A 21781-nucleotide genomic window follows, 5' to 3' on the forward strand; every position below is an offset into this window, starting at 1 on the left:
TCACCTGTTATTAGAGACAGCAAGCTGAGATAGGATACATAGGAAGGGCACTTAGGCTGTCTGAGGAAGCAGGATCCATTGATTTGTGTGTTTCCAACAAACTCCATCCTCTGGCTCCATCTCTAATATAACAGTTCAGTACCATTTACTTTATAACTTTAATTCTCTATTCTTTTCAACACAGCACTTGTTTTCAGACTTTATCTTTAGTGATCTATCTCCTAGGTTCAGCACTTACTGCTTAAAAAAATCAGGAATTTAAGAATTTATACTCATTTTTTCAATATGGACTCTGACTTGTGGCACTTCCAGAGGAAGAATTGTTACCAAAAAGTTAGAAATCCCTGATTGAAAAGCTAGGGTTGACGTGTGTGGGAATGTATGTAAGTGCGTCTTTCAAGGGCTTATTTCCATTAGAAACTTGATGTGGGAAAGGTACCAACTTTGGGCCCGTTTACCTTTGAGCTGGTCTGAATTTCCTGAGGTCCCCAGTTAGTTGAAGACCAGGTCTGAATGAGATGGCAGAATAACACCTTCCCTTTTGTTGTTTTCGTTCCCAGTAACAGAGTATGATTCTATATACTGACGCTCGTTTGGCATTCTGATTTCTTATTTTGTCTGATTTGCTTTGTAGATCTCTGTGAGCTATTATTTTGTCTTTATTCAAATCTTGGGGCCAGACACTTTTGGCATTTATTCTCTAGGTAGGTACTAAGGGCTATGGACTCAGAAAGCACCGTATAGAACTCTGGGTAACATTTGGAATTTAGCATACCTGTCATGAATTTCATTCATTTTAATATTTTACCAGTCCACTTCAAAATTTTACCAGTAAAAATACATGGTTGTTCAAATGGTTATATTTCTTGGTTAAACCTCTGGGGTTTCTATTGCCCTCTTTTCCAGCTTTGGATGCTTTAGTGTGCTCCGTTAGACCCCACAGTGTAGTCTGACAACCCACCACTGCTGTCCACTGGACATCCAGCAGGGAACTGGAGGAGAAATCTTTAAGCGACAATGGAAGGGGGTGTGGAGTGTTTAGATAGGGCTGGTCCCTGCTCTCACTCAGCAGCCAGAGGGAGGGGCCGATGACCCAGGGTGTGCGTCCTTTCTATTCCTGTGAAGACTGAACACTCAGCTAACAATGTCCTGGTCAAGCGCATCCCTTGAGCACTCTCAACGTGTTCCTGCTAATGACTTTTCTGTCAGCCCACTGGCCTAATGGAGTGTTGGAGAATGCTTTAGGGTCAAGAATAAACTGAAAGGCCTTTGAATCCCATCCTCATCTTCACAATACCATTACGTCTTTTCTGTGTTTCTGAATATTCTCTTTATTTTAAAATTTGTTGCCTTTATTTTTTCCATAATCATCTTCAGTAGCCCATAAGAAATGCCTAATAAGCTATTAGACTTAAAGCCCAAGCAGCAATAAAAAATTGGTTTATCTTCTGGAGGGTAAGTAGGATTTAAGTTGTAGGTGAAGCTGGATTTTTTTTTTTCTTTTTCAATTTTATTAAGTTTTTTAAAAAAATTTTTTTATTTCTTTTCAGTGTAACAGTATTCATTGTTTTTGCGCCATACCCAGTGCTCCATGCAATCTGTGCCCTTTCTAATACCCACCACCTGGTTCCCCCAACCTCCCACCCCCCGCCCCTTCAAAACCCTCAGATTGTTTTTTAGAGTCCATAGTCTCTCATGGTTCACCTCCCCTTCCAATTTCCTTCAACTCCCTTCTCCCATATACACTATGGAGTATTATGCCTCCATATAAAGGACAAATACCCAACTTTTGTAGCAACATGGGCGGGACTGGAGGAGATTATGCTGAATGAAATAAGTCAAGCAGAGAGAGTCAATTATCATATGGTTTCACTTATTTATGGAGCATAACAAATAACATGGAGGGCATGGGGAGATGGAGAGGAGAAGCTGGATCTTGAGTGGTATTTTCATTGTGGATGGGGAATACCCACGTTTGAGGATTAGTCCCTTGGCTTCTTACATTAGCATGAACAATGGCAGCAACAGCCAAAAGGGGGAAAAAAAAAAGAACCAAAACACAAAGCAAGCTAGATTTCATTTAAGAAAATAGGATGAGGGGCGCCTGGGTGGCTCAGTGGGTTAAAGCCTCTGCCTTCAGCTCAGGTCATGATCCCAGGGTCCTGGGATCAAGCCCCGCATTGGGCTCTCTGCTCAGTAGGGAGCCTGCTTCCTCCTCTCTCTCCGCCTGCCTCTCTGCCTGCTTGTAATCTTTGTCTGTCAAATAAATAAATAAAATCTTAAAAAAAAAATAGGATGAGTATTCTAAACTCTGTAGTGTTCTAATGAAGGATACACAGAACAATGGAAAACTATCTGGGTAGTCAGTATAATACAAAAGAAATTACTAAAGTAAGTAAATTATAACAAATAGACATAAACTCCTCTTACATTCATTGTACATCCACTAGAATCAGTCCTATTCAAAATACCTTATTTAATTGTATTCTCTTTCTGTGAATTAATTAGTTTTAGACCCATTTTAGCGAGAAGCTCACCACAGGCTTAGAGATGATAACTAACTTGGCCTAAGTGCTTTATTACCAAGTGCTTTAAAATTATCGTGCTATGATTGGCATTTTTTTCTTGCTTGTGTTTAGTGCCCTTTCCATTACACACCACTTAAAATGTTGTAGTGGTGTTCAACGATGTTATATTAGCCTTTTGCTTCACCCTCTAGGTCTGTCTCTTTCTTTTTTTTTTTTTTTTTTTTTTTTAAAGATTTTTTATTTATTTATTTGAGAGAGAGAGAGACAGTGAGAGAGAGCATGAGCGAGGAGAAGGTCAGAGAGCGAAGCAGACTCCCCATGGAGCTGGGAGCCTGATGTGGGACTCGATCCCGGGACTCCAGGATCACGCCCTGAGCCGAAGGCAGTCGTCCAACCAACTGAGCCACCCAGGCGTCCCTAGGTCTGTCTCTTTCTATACATACATAAATATCTTAAAATATGACATGGGATACCATATTTCCATAAGAATGACATCGCCTGTGAGCCACAAACTGTGTCAGACATGTTGGTCTCATTCCTGCCTCGTATTCCCTTTCTTCCTACATGCAATAAGGAGTTTTATCCCACTTTTATTGTCCTAAACAAGGCTTCTTAATCACAGCAGTACTGACACTTTGGCCTCGATAATTTTTTGTTGTGGGAGCTGTCCTGTGCATTGCAGGATGGTTAGCAACATCCCTGGTCTCCGTCTACCAGGGGCCATCAGCACCACCCGGCGTCACCATCTAAAATGCCTCCGTAATCATTGCCAGATATCCCCTGGGAAACAAAATTGTCCCCAGCTCAGAAGGACTCCTTTAAGCTCAATATGAAAATAACTGAATAAAAGTGTAGGCCCTCTGCTCAACTTCTTTTCTGGCATTAGGGACTTGAAGGAATTAATTATGTAGGCATTGTATTAAAACTGGTCAGATTACCCTGTGGGAACAAACAGTGGCTTAATACAATGAGTCATCAGCTCTCCAGGGCAGCTGGCCTCCAGAGGTAGCTCACCATTCTGAGCTACTTCAGTCTTCTAGCAGCTCAGCTTTCACATGTGTTTCCGTGATCGTGATCGTCGTCGTGGCAGGGAGAGACAGAGCATAGAGCATTGGGCGCGAGGTCTTAAATCTGTCCCTCTGGAAGGGACACACGTCTATTGATGTAAGTCAGTCAGAGAGCTTTTTCAGGCAGAGAAGTAGTTTAGTCCTTCATGCTGGGAATACTGGTGAGGATCAAGTGTTGTTTACCATCATCATCATTTCTGAATGCTTTATATTGAGCCTAGTATAGTTCTAGATGACATGACTGAAATAAAGTTGAAACAGAGTATTACTTCTGGAGGAACCCATTAGTTCTGGAGAGGATGTACACATGTGAAATAGTGAGCAAGACAATATATACCACACCTAACAAGTTGTAATAATGTGCATTACATTTATATGTTATTTGGAAAATATTTACATTTTTGTGATGTTTGTGTGGTATGTCTCTTGGGTTCCAGAACCCAATTTCAACATGTGTGGGGTGAGGGTATTTCCCCATTCATCCAACTAATTTTCTGGACACCAACAGTTCGGATTAATTCTGACACTATCCACCTGGAGATAACATTAGCTTCTGCAAGGTAAGAATTCAGTCCTATAGGTCTATAGTCCTATAGGATGCTCCTCCACTCTTCACTCCAGATGCCATGTGCAAACCAAGTTGTTACCATGCTTCTGATGGACTGGCTATAAATCAGAGGTACTATGACCCTTTTCTATTTTGGGTTTGATTAATTTGCTAGAGCAGTTCGTAGAGCTCAGGAAACATTTTACTTGATTACTGGCTTATTTTAAGAAGGTATAATTTAAGAACAGCCAGATGGCATAGAGGCACTGGGCAAGGACTGGTAGGGAATTGCATAGAGCTTTTATACCCCCTCAGGGAGCCCCACTCTTCTGTATCGCCAACCTGGAAGCTCTTGGAATCCTGACCTTTTGGGTTTTATGGAAGCTTCATTACCTGGGGATGATTGATTAAGTCATTGGCCATTGATGATTGGCTCAACCTCCAGCTCTCTTTCCTCCTAGAAGCCAAGGGGTTGGGACTGAAAGTTCTGTCCTCTAGTCACAAAGTTGGTTCCCCTGGCAACCAGCCCATCAGATAGGTACCATCCAAATTACTCATGAATGTATAACAAAAGACACCCTTAAGCCTCTTATCACTCAGGAAACTGTGCTGGAAAGTGAGATGAAGACCAAATACATATTTCTTATTATAAATCATAATATCACAGTATATCTGTCTATTGTTTTTTTTCTTAATGTCCAGCAAAATTTTATAAATCTTTCTGGTTACATGTATTCCTAGATGTTCTATAATTTTGTTTTTATATTTGAGAGTCGCCTCCATTTCTCCATTTGTACCTGGCTATTGTGAACACAGAGAAAAGCTGTTTGATTTTTGTATATTTTCCCTCATCCATGTATCTTAATACTTTTAATACTTTGCGTAGCTTTTGTAATTGAATCTTTTAGGGAGTGGTTCTCAGGTTCTCAGGATGCACTGAACTAGCAGCATCAGTATTGCCTAAGAACTTGTTAGAATTCTAAATTCCTGGACTCTCCACCCAGATCTACTGACTCAGAAATTTTGATGGTGGGGTCCAGCCTTTGGGATATTAGATATAGAAACATACTTGAAAAAATATCGACAACATTTTCTTTCTTTTTTTATTTTTCAGACAGTTCTATTTCTTCTTAACTTGGAGCATTAGATGAAATATATAGGACAGTGTTGGGCACTAAGGTATATAAGCTTAACTTTGATTTTGTTTAAAAGGAGATGGTTAGCTTCTGGTGTTGAAAAGTTCTCCTACTTTTGAAATTTGAAATGTAGAGTTTGAAATTTTTATGTAGAGTTTCAAACAGGAATAATGGCCTATTTTTGCAAATGTTTTCCAGAATTTACTGATCTAATCACTGGGGTTTTGCCTTTAACTTGTTAGTGTTTGAAATATGTTGATGAGTTTCCTAATGTTGAACCACATATACATTCAAGGAATAAATACATCTTAGTGGGCTTATTTTAATATGTTATAAGATTTAGCTTGCTAATGCTTATTTCCTAGCATTTTGGTTAATAGGATTATTTATTTCCCTAAAAATGACAGCCCCAGTATTTTTTCTTTCAATAATATTGTTATTACATCAATAATATTGTTTCACCATCTAATATTATTACTGCAGCTTTTCCTGTGCCAGATTTAAAGGTTAATTGCATTTTATTACTAAACTTTATTACATTTTCTGCAGCTTCTCATATCTCAAGCCATGACAGTAACAATAATAATAGTTGCTTCTATATATTCTCATTAGAATTCTACCAAATATCTGGCTGGGTAGCTGCCCTCGTCAAGTGGAACATATAACCATCAAACTGAAGCATGAATTGGGGATTACAGCTGTGATGAATTTCCAGACTGAATGGGATATTATACAGAATTCCTCAGGCTGTAACCGCTACCCAGAACCCATGACACCAGACACCATGATTAAGCTCTATAGGGAAGAAGGCTTGGTCTACATCTGGATGCCGACGCCAGATATGAGCACTGAAGGTAAGCATCGGAAGAATCTTTCTGACTTCTTGCTGAATGTGTTTCAGAGACACCCTTGCTGTCTGTCCATCTGTCTACCTATCTACTTACCTACATACCTTTCTGTGTATAATTGAATGACTTAATCATGAATGGTGGAAATGGAATCAATATAAGGTTTTAATTTAACATATTTAATGTATTTTGGCACCTTGGCTAAGATTCTGTTTAACATGGCTCCTTTGACTTATTTATTGAACATGTATTTATGTTCTTATGTTCTTATGACTTATTTATTGAACATGTATTTATGTATTTATGTGTATCTAAGGTATGTGTGGCATTATGCTGGTAGCTAGAAATACAGTGCTGAGGCAAAGCAGGTATAGCTCTTGTCCCCATGGAGCTTCTAGTCATAAAGAGAAGACATGCATCGTCAAATGACCATAAATAGAGATTTACAACTATGATGACATTTTTGACAGGAAGATACTGCTATGAGCATGCACAGGCAAGTCAGATGTAGGAAGAGAGTCGGGGAAGGTTTGCTTGGGTATGTTTGAGCTAAGTCTGAAGGCTAGTGGGGGTGAGGTAGGAGAGAGGAAGATCCCAGAGGATCCCCAGAGAGGAAGATCCCAGAGGATTCCTCTCTTCCCAGAGAGGAAGATCCCAGAGGATCCCCATAGGGCCACCAGCTTGGGACATCTCTGCGGCAGGAGAATGTAGTGTAGTTGGCACTGTGGACAAGGGATGGGAAATGGGCCCAGAGTGGATCTGGGGACCCCCGTTAGGGGATCACTATAGTGATTGAAGTGGGAGATCATGAGAGATGACCCAGCTGGGGGCTGGGTGGTGATAGCAAGGCTGTAGTTCCAGCACAAGCACTTGGTGGAGTGAGCATGTCTTTGTGAAGATGGGTTATGACATCAGTGCTGCTGGGGAAACAGGAGATGAGTAAGGCGGAGTTTTGATCTCATAGCAAAAGGTGGTAGGAGAAGTTCAAAAGTAATTACAATACAGAGAAGAATGTGATGTGAGGAAGGAGTCAGGTGCTCCTGGTGGCTTATGGGGTGTGGGGGGGCAGCACAGGGAGGCTGTATCTGTATCATGGCATTTGAAGTAGCCTGTTTTTGACAGGTCAATGGGGAGGGAGGAAGAGTATGCCAGATGGAGGAAACAGCATCGGCGTAGCCCCAAGGCATGGGGTTTTACAGGAATGCTCTGTGTTTCAGCTTGGTGGTGGAGTAGGGTGCTTGAGGAGGTTGGCGGGGGGATGGAGGAGGTATCTGACGCTGAGAACCGTTACACTGCCAGTATCAACAAGATGTCAGCAGGGGGCAGCAGAGAGCTGTGGGAACGGCACAGGACGCGGGAGTTTGGTGAATTGCAGTTCTGCGGGAAAGGAGGAAGGCAGTTGTGCCTAGTCAGAAACGACTCTACCATCTCCTGCCCCCAAAGTACATAATGTATCAGATACTCTCTTAAGCGATTTCATGCCTTGCCTCATTTAATTCTGACAAGACTCCAGGCAGATGCAGTTATCTCCATTTTGCAGAGGAAAAGACAGGTACAAAAATGTGGAATAATGTGGCCATAGGAAAAGAGACAGACACAGCCTGGATTTCAAGACAGGCAGCTAGACTCACACCACAGCTGCAGACACCGTGCGGTGACTCCTGTCCCCGCATGCCCCCTGAGGCTCTGCATGCACATTCCACAGACCAGCGCCCTTGCAGTCCCTGGTAGTTGTGATCACCTGGACTTAGACAAGTTGTGAGTGGGCAGGGAGGTGGCTTGTCTCCCCGGAGTCAACAGTCCAGGATGTGGGTGGGGAGAGAAAAAAGATCTCAAGGATGCTTGGGAGCTGGACGTAGGCCACCTTGACTATGAATCTCAAGCGGTTCCCAGGCTGGACTGAACCATCACTAGGGAAGAGGTATAATTTTTACTTTTATTTTAATTTTTTTTTTCTTGAGGGAAGAAATACTCCTCTTGGTAACAGTGGTCCAAAGGAACTTGATGTAGCTGTAAGAGCTTTGCTCGTTTTCAAGGAAAAAAAAAATAACTTCATTTGCATGGAAGATCAGTGGTTGAATCTAGGCCCACTGTAGTTGTGTTACGGTCTTTTTGGGGTCCCAGAGCAGCATGACCGTGGAGCACCTTCCACACTGAGGCAGTTTGGCAGCACTTGTGGCAGTGGAAGGAGAGTTCCCGAGTAGCTGTGTGATATCCAGCCAACTAGTTCCTGCATTTGGAAAATGGGGTAATCATTTCTGCCTTATGGGATCAAAACAATAGAGTAAGATGATTGATATGAAAGCGCTTTGTTTCTCTGGTTTCAAAACAGAAGATTGTTAGGTTCACCTGCCTATAGCTTCCAGAGAGCGTTCTGATTCTTGCTTCCTTAGTTCAGGTTTCATAGCATTGTTGCCCATTGGAGTATAAGGTCAGACAAAGCTTAGTGTAGCTCACCTGCATCCCGTCCCATGCCTGCACTGATTATCTGGGGGCCCTGGTGACCAATAGGTATTTGCCTGCTAGTTTGGGGTATGCAAAAACCTGAGGGAAAACCCCATCCCCAAAGGTACACCGTAGTTTGTTAAAACCCAGGGTCACCAGGTCCCATTCCAGTCACATCAGCAGAGCACCTCCCACACGGAGGCCCTCTGGCAACAACCAGGACAGCAGAAGGAGCGTTCCCAGCTGCAAAAGGCCAAACGATAAGACTAAATGAAGCTTTTCTTTGGTTCAGCATGACCTGGGGAGTAATCAAAGGGTTAACGACCATTTCCGAGGCTCCAGGGAAGTTCTGACCACCGGATTAATCTGGGTGGCTGACAGTATTAGCACAATGAACATATAGATTAATCAGCTATTTTTGGAACGCTAGAGAAAAATCCATCTGGAAGTGTTTTGAGCTGTAACATAATGCTGTCAGATAAAGTCTGAGAAAGAAGACAGTGTGTTAGGTCTGACTGTCACCACCAGTTGTCACAGACCCGTTACAATCAATTGTACTATCGATCCTTACTCTGGTACATTTTGTCACATGCCAAGGAGTTAGGTTTTTTCCTTTCCTTTTTTTTTTTTTTTTTAAATTTTGGTTTGTAACTTTCATCTGAGACAAATCAGGCACTCACCTGGGAAAAAACCAAATGTGTTCATTAAATTTCCGTTTTCCTTTATAGGACGCACTCAGACTGTGTTTCAGCCTCTGTCAGGGCAGTGCTGGTGGTAACACAGGGTCGGCCTTTGCCTCCCAAGTCAGGGCACGTGCTTCCCAGAGTCCTCGGCTACCCCTCTGCTGTCACCCTCTGTTCTCTGACTCAACACCGCGTGCAGCTCTGCCGTGATGCCGACACTGACCTTGGAGCCACGGCATGTGGGCTTGAGACTCGGCGTGTGGGCTTAAGCCTAGATGCCACTGCCTAGCTGTGTGATAGCGAGGGGGCTATTTCCTGCACTTGGAAAATGGGGTAATCATTTCTGCCTTGCGGGATTATAACAATAGAATAAGATGATTGATATGTAAGGGCTTTGAAAATCACCAAGTTGGGACTATATTTTTAGTCCCAATTTCTTAAGTTTCTACTGAAGGTTGTACTAGATAATATGGATTTTATCTATATTACATTGCAAAGGTGGAAAAGAAGATATGCTCAAATAAAATAATAATACATTCAGCCATAAATCTGCCTGGAGTGAAAAAAGAAGGGTGTGCATGCGTGCGTGCGTATGTGTGTGTGTATCACACACACACACACACACACACACACGCACACGTGTTAATCTTGGAAAGGCTGAAATTCACTCCATAAATAATGCCTTTCAAGGTCAACCTTAGGTAAAGGGCATCTTCAGGGCCTTTTCCACTCCTCTCCGTGATTTCAGGCCCTAATGCCGCAGGCTGTCTCCAGCATGTCCGTGTCCCTCTTCTCCCAACCTTTGTTTGCTCAGTACATGCTTTCAGGAAGCTTTTAATCATTCCAGAGTTGGATTAGCCTGGAGAAGGTGTGGGCCACAAGTTAGATTAGAGGAGTCCAGTAGTGTCTCAGATCTAATGAGTACTATTGGACTTTATTTCATTTTATTTTTTATTCATGCATTTAATGAATGCTTATTGAGCATCTACTGAGAGCCAAGGCCTGTTTTATATTCCAAAATAAGAATCACAAACAGTGAAATGTTTTGTTATACCTGGGCAGGGTTTAAAATTTTCAACTTAGCTGTCAACAGTTAGAATTTGGAATATTTTACATAAAAATTCTGGATTTCTCTCTTGCCTTTAGGTATTATCATTTTTACGAATGGAAACTTTTTATCTAATTAAGGTCTGGATGGAGCCTAAATACATGAAATATAAAAAATTAGGGGCTCGGGGTACTGGGAGGCTCAGTGGGTTGGGGCCTCTGCCTTCGGCTCAGGTCATGATCTCAGGGTCCTGGGATTAAGCCCCACATCGGACTCTCTGCTCGGCAGGGAGCCTGCTTCCCCCTCTCTCTTTCTGCCTGCCTCTCTACCTACTTGTGATCTGTCAAATAAATAAAAAAAAATCTTTAAAAAAAATTGGGGGCTCTTGTTGATGTTGTGCAAGCTCTGATTCTGGGCACCCTCTGTTTATTCCTTGGTGGGTTTTGTGTTAGCTCAGACTCCCTAGAATGGGTTTTCTAGCAGAGGCACATGGCCTTTTGGGCACAGGGAGCCCCTCTAGGGTAGGGGAGAGGAACTAACACCCAGGAAGTTGTTGCTCTCATCTGGGCTAACAGCAACCATGTGACAGGGTAGGTAGGGGATAGAGACTGACTAAGAACTCAGACTAAGAGCATGGCGGCCCGCAAGTGCCCCTGGCCAGGCAGGTCAGGGAAGGGTACTGGTGCAGTGGTTAAGACCAGGGGCTTTGGAGTTGCACCTGCTGGGTTTCAGTGGCCACTGGGGAATAAGCTTGGGGAGGTCTCCTTGCCTCAGTTCCCTCAGATATAAACTGAGGATAAAAATAGTACCAACCTCATAGTTGTTAAAAGGTGATTGCCAATGAACTATTGCCTGCTCGGTGCTCAGAACAGCACTTGGCGGGTAGAAAGGGCTTAGTAAATGTGAGCTGTCATCAATCAACACAGAGTGATTTGTAGTCCCTAGAAATCAAAATAAGCAAGAGCTCCAGTAGAGGCCAGGCTAAGACAGGTGGGCATCTTGGCCCACATCCTCGTCTGGCATCCTTTATATGTTATTTAAATATTTGTTTGACAGTTCTTAAGTGTAGCAGCTAAGTGATTCTAGGAGAAGACCACTGCAGGGTGAAACCTGTGTTTAAACCAGGAGCCTTCTAGAGCTTCCCAGTGGCAGCTGTCACTTACCTTCTAGGATTGCATGGCCGAGGTCGTAGAATTCCAAGCTCACACATATCCCTTTTCAACTTCTAAACTGTGTGCATGCCTCTTGAAGAATTTTTTACAGATAAAAAGGAAAGGGAGAGATAGTGCATCATTTGGGCCATTTGATGCAGATCCTTCCTCAGTGACTCTCTGGCCAGAGAGCAGATGGGGGAAGGGATCCTGACAGGTTCATGTGAACCCCACTTTGGGCAGGTCCCATGATACTGAGGCTGCAGAAACTGAGCCTGGGGGCTGGGACTCTGCTTCTAGAAGCTCCTACCTCAGACCACTGAGGTCTGTTTGTATACTGGGCATTTAATGAAAACCCATGTTAAAAATACTTATTGGAGATAAAAAGTACAGCACAGGGAATAGAGTCAATAACCTTGTAATAATGTCGTATGGTGATAGTTGGTGACTATACTTACTGTGCTGAGCACAGTGTATGGGATAGAATTGTTGGATCACTGTGTTATACACCTGACACTGACGTTGTATGTCCACTGTATTTCAATGAAAAAAATTTTTTTTCTGCTCATCTCCTGGCAATGTACATAGTAGCTGGAGAGGTATCTGTAACAGGAAACTTGGTCAGTGATGCCAGCCATGGCAGGAAGAACCCAACTTCCCAGTTAGATCAGCTGTCATTCCTTTCCCAGCTGGTATGAGTGGGGCTACACCTCTCACATCCCTTCAGCAGAACAAAAAGCCTTGCCTGTAGGCAGACCTCACCCATATTGGCAGGGTTGCTCAAACGTACTTTGGAAGTTTTGCCTTCTCTGATCTCCCAGCTCAAATGGTGCATCAACTACATGGTAGTCTCCCTGAGACAGACAGTGAGACGTCACTCTGGTACATAGGACCTTCTACACTTTGTTCCATTTCTGGTGACATTTTACTGCCTCTGGGGCAGTGCCCTGAGCGACTGGCTATGTGGCATGCCCATCTAGCTCTAACCTCAGCATACCCCGAAACCTAGTGAGGAAGTGCCCATCAATGACAGTTTATGGCTGAGTTTGGACACGGGGTGATAGACAGCAGGGAGACATGGAGCCTGAGGGATTGCTAAGTGTGCGCTGACCGAAGGCATTCCAGTTACAAATGTCTCTACACTACTGTGTGGGACCTGTGGCTTGAGGTGCTTTGGTGAGACAGAGGGATAGAAAACCAGCAGCAAAATTAGAATATTATCTTGGCTTCAGTGTAGATTTTCTGCTCCTAACTCAGAACAGGGTGAGCCTGAAGCTAAGGTAGACCCACCTGGGATGGAGTGTAACTGAGAGGGCCTTCAAACCATGATGGGGTCTTATAACCTCTGTCCTTCTAAGGCACTGATGCCTGATTGCCATTTGTTGTATGGGTCCTTAAGAGGCACTGACATTTTGGAAGAGGACATCTGAAGAGGGGAGTCCGAACTTACTTGAGTGGTTCTCATGACCTCCTGGCTCCATTCCACCACGGAATTCTAGGCCTCAGGATCTGCAATGAAACTATTGGAGGGGGGAGTTTTTCTCACCTCCCCCCTCATCCAGTGGGATGGCAGTGCGAAGCGCCATCGTGCGCCTGTGTGGTTGAGAGCACAGAGGAACTAGTGAATGTCAAGGCACGGGCTCATAATCCAGGACTCTCTACAGTTCCCCCTTTTATCCCCTTTTGAAGTTGTCCACTTCGTCGTGTGACCGTCGTTCACACCCCCACCAAACCCACTATCTTTGCTCTGAGAACCTGTGTGCAGAAGAAATTCCAGGCCTCTAGGATCTTGATGGCTTTAGGGTGATCTCTGCCTCATGAGACAAGAGAATGTAGCAGGTATGAGCAGAGCATTGTGTATCCTCTCAGTGTGTAAAAGGAGAAGACATATGATCACCTAATAATCAAAATAGTAGTCATGAAGTAATGGGAACTATAATCACAGTTGCCCAGTAAAGGAGAAATGGAATCATTTGAACACTCTCTGTATCATGAGGGAATAAAAGAATGATCGGTTATTGCATGCGTGTCAGTTAATGTTGGCCATCCCATTGGCCAAATGAAAATTGGCATATGTTGAGTGAATAAGATTGGCTCCTTTAACCAATATGGATTAATTCTCTGTTTTGCATTGATCTGGAAGATCCATTTGGATTAAAGAAAGTCTGGGTGAAATTTCTCTAAATCTCTGCCCCATCTGTACAAGCCCTTCTGATGGATGCAAAAATCCATTCTTCTGACCATAGCCAATGGTTAACTTTTCTTTGAAAGGAAATTTGCACTGATGCAGGAGTCACTCAGAGCAAAAACCAGGGAAATTTCAGAGCTGACCCACTGCCTCTGGAGTGTTTTTTTCTACTTTATTATTAGTAGGTTTTGACATTGTCTCACCCTTTCCCTCACAACAAAGGAATGGCGCAAGCTCGCATACCCCTGCCCCTCCCTGCATGGCGCTCATCTCACCAGGCACTGGAGGAGCTCTCATTAATGGCGATATTGGGGTTTCATTATTCATGTGTCTGTGCTGTGCTTTCTCAATCCCAGGCCGAGTACAGATGCTGCCCCAGGCGGTCTGTCTCCTGCACGCGCTGCTCGAGAATGGACACACCGTGTACGTTCACTGCAACGCCGGGGTCGGCCGGTCCACGGCAGCCGTGTGCGGCTGGCTCCAGTACGTGATGGGCTGGAATCTGAGGAAGGTGCAGTACTTCCTCATGGCCCGAAGGCCGGCTGTGTACATTGACGAAGATGCACTGGCCCGGGCAGAAGAAGACTTTTTTCAAAAATTTGGGAAGGTTCGTTCTTCCATCTGTGGTGTGTAGGTGGCCTGTCTGATTCCCCCCCCTCCCATTTTCTTTAGGAACCCAGTTTCCTTAGGTGATGTTAGTAGAATGACTAGAAACAAAGATTCTACCAGAACTGAAAAGATGGGTCACTTGGTTTGGCCCGCAGTCTGTCCCCTTTTGTCTGGGGTTGACATTCTATCATGCTTTGATTGGGCTGTATTTTCTTTGAAATTCTTCACCGTGGAAGCTGTGACTAACTGACACAGGAGAAAAAGCCACAAACAATTGGACTGCACAGTGTTCTATCATTGGACAGAAAAGTAATGCATGCATCTGTTGTATTACGGCTTAATCACTACACTTTCTCATGGCACTGTAATATGACCTGCAGAACAAAAGATGGGGGATCCATTGATGGGACTCCTTGCACCTTGATGCGTGCACACGTGCACAGCTTTTCTGCTCAACTGAACTGAAAGGATACAATGAGAGCTGATCAGTTGCCAAAGAAGGGAATGTGGATAGAAGCATGGACTAAGACAGAGGAGGAGCTCTCCTGACTGAAAGTTGATGGCTTTCTAGGCTTGGTGTTGACATCCTGCTTCCCAGTTGTTCCAGTCAGTTCCAGGCACTACCTTCTCTACCCACAACCCTGTGTGACAACCACAGGACAGTTATTGTCTCTCTCTTTGGTGTAATTGAGGCTCAACAAGCGTAGACAGCTTGCCTCAGGTCTCTTGGCTGGTCTGGGACCAGCTGGTGTTTAAAGCCCATGTTTATGTGTCTCAGTGCTTTCAACACAACTTGTTGGTTTTCTAGCACAATGTAGTGGATTCTGTGTCTTTCTCTTAGAATAAGGCCAGTTTTTCTACAGCACTTTCTACAATGAGAAATGGAACAGCGTTCTGATTAGTTGCCAAGGAATTTAGGAAAGTAGTTCTATTTTGTGCCACCCGACTTAAAACATGGTGGGCTGTTCCAGCACCCGAGAGGCCTGAGCCATAGTTCACGAGAGGAGCCGTCCTACCAGAAAAGCCCGAGTATGTAAATGATTGTTGCACAGCTCAGGAGCCGTCCTGTTTCATCCCTCAGTTTAAACCAGTACAGAGCTACTGTGCCCCCAGAATGTGAGGTTTACTACCCAGGGTCCTGTTGGAAATACAAAGATGAACAAGACCCTGCCTTCATAAAGCTCACAGCCCAGAAACAGCCCAGTGTTCAACCAGCCGTCCCGCAGGATTGATCTATGATGATATGCCGGAGTGGGGGAAGAAGAAGTAGCTTTTGTCGGGTGCCTTGTGTGTGCCAGGTGCTTTTCAATTTTAATTGAACCTTCATGGTACCCTATGAGGGCAGTTCATTACCTCCAATATAGAGCCGAGAAGACGAAGGATCAGATAGTTCAGTCAGCTGCCCGGCATCCATGGTGAAGAAATGGGTGAAATAGAAAGCTACGTTTGTTTAATTCAACACCCTTGTTCTATGACACTGCAATGCCTGCTTATTTTCCTGCTCCTTTTTTTTTTTCTTCTGTAATTATTTATTGATAGATACGAGAGACTCTGAATTAGGAAGTATGGGGGATAAGAAGGACACAAGGTAAGTTCCACTGGAGTTCAGAGGACGCAGGGACATCGTTACTGTGGGGCTCAGGGGCGAAGGCTTTTGATCTGTGAGAGAATGCTAGACAGCTCACATTTCTCCTGTAGGTTTACCAAGTTAAATTTATAAGGCAGGATTGAATATTATGAAATCTCGCTCCCTTGCTAAAAATAAGTAGAGATAACTATTATATCTAAGTAACCCATTTATGATCATAATATGTTGTGTAAAACAACCCTAAAAATGGAATATTTCTAACCAATTGTGTGTGTGTGTGTGTGTGTGTGTGTGTGTGAATTTTTTTAATGCCTAAGAAGCTCGGCTATGTAAGCTCCACTATAGAAAGACCTTTCCAGGTGGATTTTCCTTTTTCCTCTGATAGGAAAAATCAGTTTAGGGCTATTAAAGAATGTTTTGGAATAACCTCTCTTGTCCTCAATAAATGGATGTCCAATGTATTTCAAAATTACCTGGAATTTTGCTGAATAAAAGCATTAAAATGACCTCTGATTATAGGATTAAAACTTCTTTTTATTAACTTAGTCTGAAATTTAAAAAACAGTTTCCTTGAAGAAGCAGTCAGCTGAGCTAAATTGTTTTTCCTTGCACTCTTATTTTCTCAATTGCTGATGAAAATTGGCAGTTACAGGGCAGAAGGAAGACAAAGGTGAGGGCCCCGCAAAGAAGTGAGGATGAAAACCTCAAAAATGTGTCACAGAAAATCAAAGCAGGAATGATGTCATTAGCTACTTGTCACTGGCATTAACAAAACTTTCTGGTTACAGATTTCTTAAAGAAAATCATGAAATTTCACTCATGGTTAAGAAATGCCCAAATGGGTTTATTTCTTCAAACATGAATCATGGTCCCTGAAATATTTTGTATGCAACATTAGGAAATATCTAGAAAAATAAACACATTCTTCTGACCAACTAACGGTATGGGTGAAAGCCACTTGGCTTTGCCTAAGAGATAATGATGAAAAAATGAGCTGGGGGCCTTGGTAATAAGAGAGTAATGAAAGGCAGGCTCTGAAGACAAGTTACATAGATGGGAGAACTCGCCATACAGGAAAAACACGGAGTCAGCTTGTCCAAAAGTTACAACTGAGGATCTTTGCGTTTAACCTGGGTATTTCCTGTATTGTTCAGAGGAGCAAACTGAGCCCCAGGGACACCAAGCCACAATTAGTGTAGCAGGAGTTTTAATTGAGGTCCAGAGGGAAAGGAGCAGTGAGGAAGGGGATTTATTCAGATTTACTGAGGGGTCACAGCAGAATTCACGAGTGAGAACAGCCAATACTGAGAGTGGGGAAGAATTGGTACGAGGATTAATGAAAATTGGAGTAAGCAGAAGAAAAATGACTATAATGAGAAAAAGCAAAGGGCAGTGAAATGTCCAAAGGGAGAAAAGGCAGGGGTTTCCCTTCACAAAGATAGTCTTGGGAGAATGAGAAGGCAGGTGTGACCATAGGAACAGAGGTGACTCAAGGTTATGTTCCCAAGAGAGAAGGGCACGCTCTGTAGCCACGGACTTCCCTTTGAGACTAGATTATAGCAGGAAAAAGCAGCAGCTGTAAATAAGGAAAAGCTTAAAAAAAGGCAGCTGGTGCCTGGGGGGTTTGGTTGGGTAAGCATCAAACTTTGGTTCAGGTCATGATCTCGGGGTCCTGGGATCGAGCTCTGTGTTGGGCTCTACACTCAGCAGGGAGTCTGCTTCTCCCCCTGCTCATCATGCTCTCTCTCTAATAAATGAAATCTTAAGAAGAAGAAGAAGAAGAGGAGGAGGAGGAGGAGGAGGAGGAAGAAGAAGAAGGAGGGGGAGAAGAGGAAGAAGAGGAAGAAGGAGGGGGAGAAGGGAGAGGAAGGGAGGGGGGGAGAGGAAGGGGGGGAAGAGGAGGGGGAGGAGAAGGGGGAGGAGGAGGAGGGGAAGGGAGAGGGAAAGAAGAAAAAGGAGCAGCTGAGCAGAATGTGCTGACTCCAAAGCGACTTGTTACCTGTAAGGAAAAGAAGTTCCCACAGAAGATGGAATTGAGAATAAACAGGAGAGGGTAGATTAAGCTACCTCTCACTTTAATAATAATAATAATAATAATGGCAGTAATAGTAACAGAGGAGGGAAAACTGTAACAAAAATTCTAGCAAAAAATTCATTCATTCTAATAACAACAGCAATCACAGTAACAGGAAGAGGAAGGACAAAATTAGCAACGACTTCATTCATTCTAACAATAATAAAGGCAAAATACTACAGATAAGGCAGGACACTGGTAATAACTTCATTCTCTCCTTCCCTAACCCATTGCTCCAAAAGACTTTCCTAATTTGATTAATGGAAGCATACATCCTCTGGCTTGGATTTGAACCTCAGAGTCATTCTTAACTCCTCTTTCATTCAGACATTACATTCAGTCCACTGGGGAAACATGTTACTTCTTTTGTCCAAGCACGTAAAGCCTAATTATGTTTTAGTCCTTCCACTGACTGGACTCCAGAAACCGTGTTGTAACTTGGTTTCTCTGTTCTTTTCTTCTTCATATCTACTCTCACTTCGTGGCCAGTGTGAGCCTATAAAAATGCCTGGTCACATCATGTCATTCTTTGCTCAAAACCTCCACTGACTTGCTGTGTCATTCAGGGTGCAAGCCTAGCCCTCCCAGGACATATCTACCTGCCCCCATTACATCTCTGACCTCCTCTCCCATCACTTCCCCCCTCATTCTGCTATAGCCACACTGGTCTTCCTGCCCTGTGAATATACAAGTTGGCTCCTACCACAGACCACTTGCACTTGCTCTTCTGTCTGCCTGGTGTGCATCAGCTTGGTGTCTGCCCTCCTCCACAATGCCTCTTTGGACCAGCCTATCAGCAACTGCCACCCCAACCCCAGCCCTCCCCCTCCTCCTTCTCTATTCATTTCTCTTCATGGAGCTTAGTCCTGGCCAATATGTTACATAATTTCCTCATTTGTCTTATTGTCTGCATCCTTTCACTACAGTGTAAACCTCGGAAAGGCCAAAATTTATATCTGTTTGCTTTGGTGAGGCACCTAGAGTGCCTGGCATATAGTCCAGCGAGTGCAGGACTAGACCAGCTAATAACTATGAGAGCAGATGTGTTCCATGTAGTGTTCTCTTATGCTTTCCATCAGTCAGCTTACGTCATCTTCCTAACAACGCTATGATAAATATCATTATTGCCCCTATCTTTCAGATAATGGAAGGGGCATAGGGAAGACACTAACTTGTTCTCAGGCAAGTAAGATAGTTTCACCCCTGGTTTGAGGAGTAAGCTCCTAATGACCTTCCTGTATAAACTCTGGTCATCGTGCAATGCATGTGCTGGTTTGCTAGGACAGCCTTAACATACTGGGTGACTCAAATAGCAGAAATTTACTGCTTCAGTCTAGGAGGCTACAGGTGTGAGGTTAAGGAATCAGCAGGGCTGGTTTCCTCTGAGGAATGTGAGGGAGGATCTGTTCCAGGCCCTCTCTGCAAGTTTCCTGGCAACCTTTGGCTTTCCTTGGTTGGTAGAAGCTTCACCCCTACCTCTGCCTTCAGATTCACAGGGTGTTGCTCCTGTGTGTATGTCTGTGTGCAAATTCCCCCTCTTTGTAAGGATACAAGTCACTTTGGATTAAGGGTCCACTCAACTCCAGTATGACATCTTAATTAGGTACATCCACAAAGACCTTCTTTCTGAATAAGGTCTCATTCTGAGGTACTGGAAGTTAGGCCTTCAGCATATGAGTTTGGAGGCAGGGGCATAATTCAAACTGCAAAACTACAGACAATATCCATCTGATGTCTGTGGAGGGTGAAAAACCCAAGAAGTTTGGAGGAGAGTGGAAATTTGGAAGAAGGGACCAGAATGGCTTGAGTTTCCTTTTCTCCCCCCACAGGGTTAGCCTGACGTCAGGCCACATTTACAGTGCTGCTAAGGTAGCAAAACAGCACTGACAGAAAACCTTCTCGTTTTTGGTTCAGGAACCCAGACTTGAGCAAAAAATAAGCCTTTCCTTGGTGACAGAGATTGGTTGTGGTAAAATCATGTGTTCTTTTCCAAGCCCCTGAGATACTGGATGAATTTCTGAGAGCTTCTGGATAAAGTTTTCTCACTCTGGAGGAAGAACTACAGGAAGAGATGCTCTTCCTTCCTTGGGTGGTGATTGTGTGTGGATGTGTGGTCCCCACTAGCAGAATCATCTTCCTGCCAGCCTGGGAATACGCCCACACAGCTGGACGAGGAAAGGGACTGACAGAGCTGGAGCTGCTCCAGAAGAGCCCTGAAGTCTGCCCACCTTCTTTACCTCTGTTGTGTAAAACAATTATTTCTTTGTGTTTGAGCCAGTTAGAGTGGCGTTTTCTGTTGTTTACAGTGGAAGGCATTGTTAATGGGTACTGCTTACCAGCACATATATTGTAGTTTAAAAAACAGTATCTGTTTTTGTCATAACTCGTGGCATTAAAACACATCTTGATTTCTGATATCATTTGAACTGCTTATGTTTTACATTTTGCTTCTGTTGTGAGCAGTGCCTAAAAGTGGGTTTCCAAGGATAGTTGTTGAAAGGGAGATAGAGGCTCTTGAATGATTTCTCTGTCGCAAATTCGAATTTTGTGACAGAGAAAAGTAATTTGTCGTGGATCTATTAGACTTTGGAACCTGTATATATTTGTGATTTCTTGTTATTGTCCTTTAAGCAATGGTTCTTATCTAGCTAGCTGAAAGCTAACTCTAAATGGAAGTTACCGAGAAAACTCTCTCCATTTTTTCTTGGCAATAAACAAAAACACTCCACAGAATTACACCTTCAGGTAATCTCCAAGCCTTATATGACACAGGTAATGTTAACATCTAGCTAAGCAGCTAACGAAGAATAAAATGGATGGGGAGGGCTTGGCGTTTATGACTTCTTTTCCCTACCTTTAGACAGAAATTATACTGAGTATAAATAATTTTTTTTAAGAAGTAGAAGAAGAAAAAGAAAAAGGTAAACTGCAGAGGAAGAAACAGTAAAAATAATAGGCTTTTCAGAAATGGAGTACTTATCCCCTGAGCATATGAATTGGTTTTTCACATTTAAAAAGGAGAATTCTCAAGTAGAAATTTAAATGAGAGAAACTTAAGATGATTGCAATGACAATGTTCAGTGTTTCCTGTTGTACACTTACATTATAAACTCAGAACAAGTTCTTACCTGATGAAACCTATTCAAAAATCCACTACAATTCACATTCAAAATACTCTGTTGATGAATAATTAGCTGTTTTTTTTCTCATGTAAGGTCATTTAGAATGTGGTAAAAATGTATTTATATGTTTTATATCATTGATCGTGTACTGAGCTCTTTTATCACCTTTAAATGATGTCCTCTAAATCATTTTTGTTTGTTTATCTTTGATTCTTTAGCATTAATTTGGTGTTTACATGAAATATGTGGTTCATATACATTATAGTAGGAATGGAGTAGTTACACAGACATTGGGTTACTGTAGCTAGAGGATATGATAGGATTTCCAGGAATCTGTCTGTGGGAGAAAGACTTTAAACTGAATACAATCTGGGCATTATCATTAGACCAAAGGACAGAAATCCAAGAATAAGTTATAGGTAGCTGAAAGAGTACTTCAAGGCAGACAGAAAATATGGGGCCATTCAAATAAAAGACAGGATGAATTCCTGTACTGTGATTGTATCAAGCATTATGCCAATATTACTACAGGAAATAATGCTTGGTATTCAGTGAATAGGATTGCTGTCATTTAAAACCTGAACTGTAAACAGTATTAAATGATCTGGCATAGCATCGGAACGTGGTACGGATTACAAAGGAGAAATGCAGAAGAAAATAGATGGCGAAAGAATAGATAACTGGACCTTGAACAGAATAGAGTAGATAATTGTCATTGTCACACCTATCAAGGCTTTTCTCAGTTCT

At 43.0% G+C, this 21781-nt stretch overlaps 1 protein-coding gene across 4 annotated transcripts in view; it reads left to right on the top strand.

Annotated features, from left to right (window-relative positions):
- The window catches only part of EPM2A (EPM2A glucan phosphatase, laforin), a 105762-nt gene extending 89418 nt beyond the window's left edge, over window positions 1–16344 (top strand). For 2 of the 4 annotated variants that reach the window (XM_044247133.1, XM_044247134.1), the window contains 3 exons: window positions 5257–5321; window positions 5891–6132; window positions 13998–16344. In XM_044247133.1, the coding sequence (XP_044103068.1) occupies window positions 5290–5321; window positions 5891–6132; window positions 13998–14275 (552 nt within the window). In that variant the 5' untranslated portion in view covers window positions 5257–5289 and the 3' untranslated portion in view covers window positions 14276–16344. The remainder of the gene's footprint in view (window positions 1–5256; window positions 5322–5890; window positions 6133–13997) is intronic. The other 2 variants (XM_044247131.1, XM_044247132.1) reach the window with 2 other exon arrangements.
- The last annotated feature ends 5437 nt before the right edge of the window (window positions 16345–21781 follow it).

Source organism: Neovison vison, chromosome 1, assembly GCF_020171115.1.
Source record: "Neovison vison isolate M4711 chromosome 1, ASM_NN_V1, whole genome shotgun sequence".
NCBI classification, from domain to species: domain Eukaryota; kingdom Metazoa; phylum Chordata; class Mammalia; order Carnivora; family Mustelidae; genus Neogale; species Neogale vison.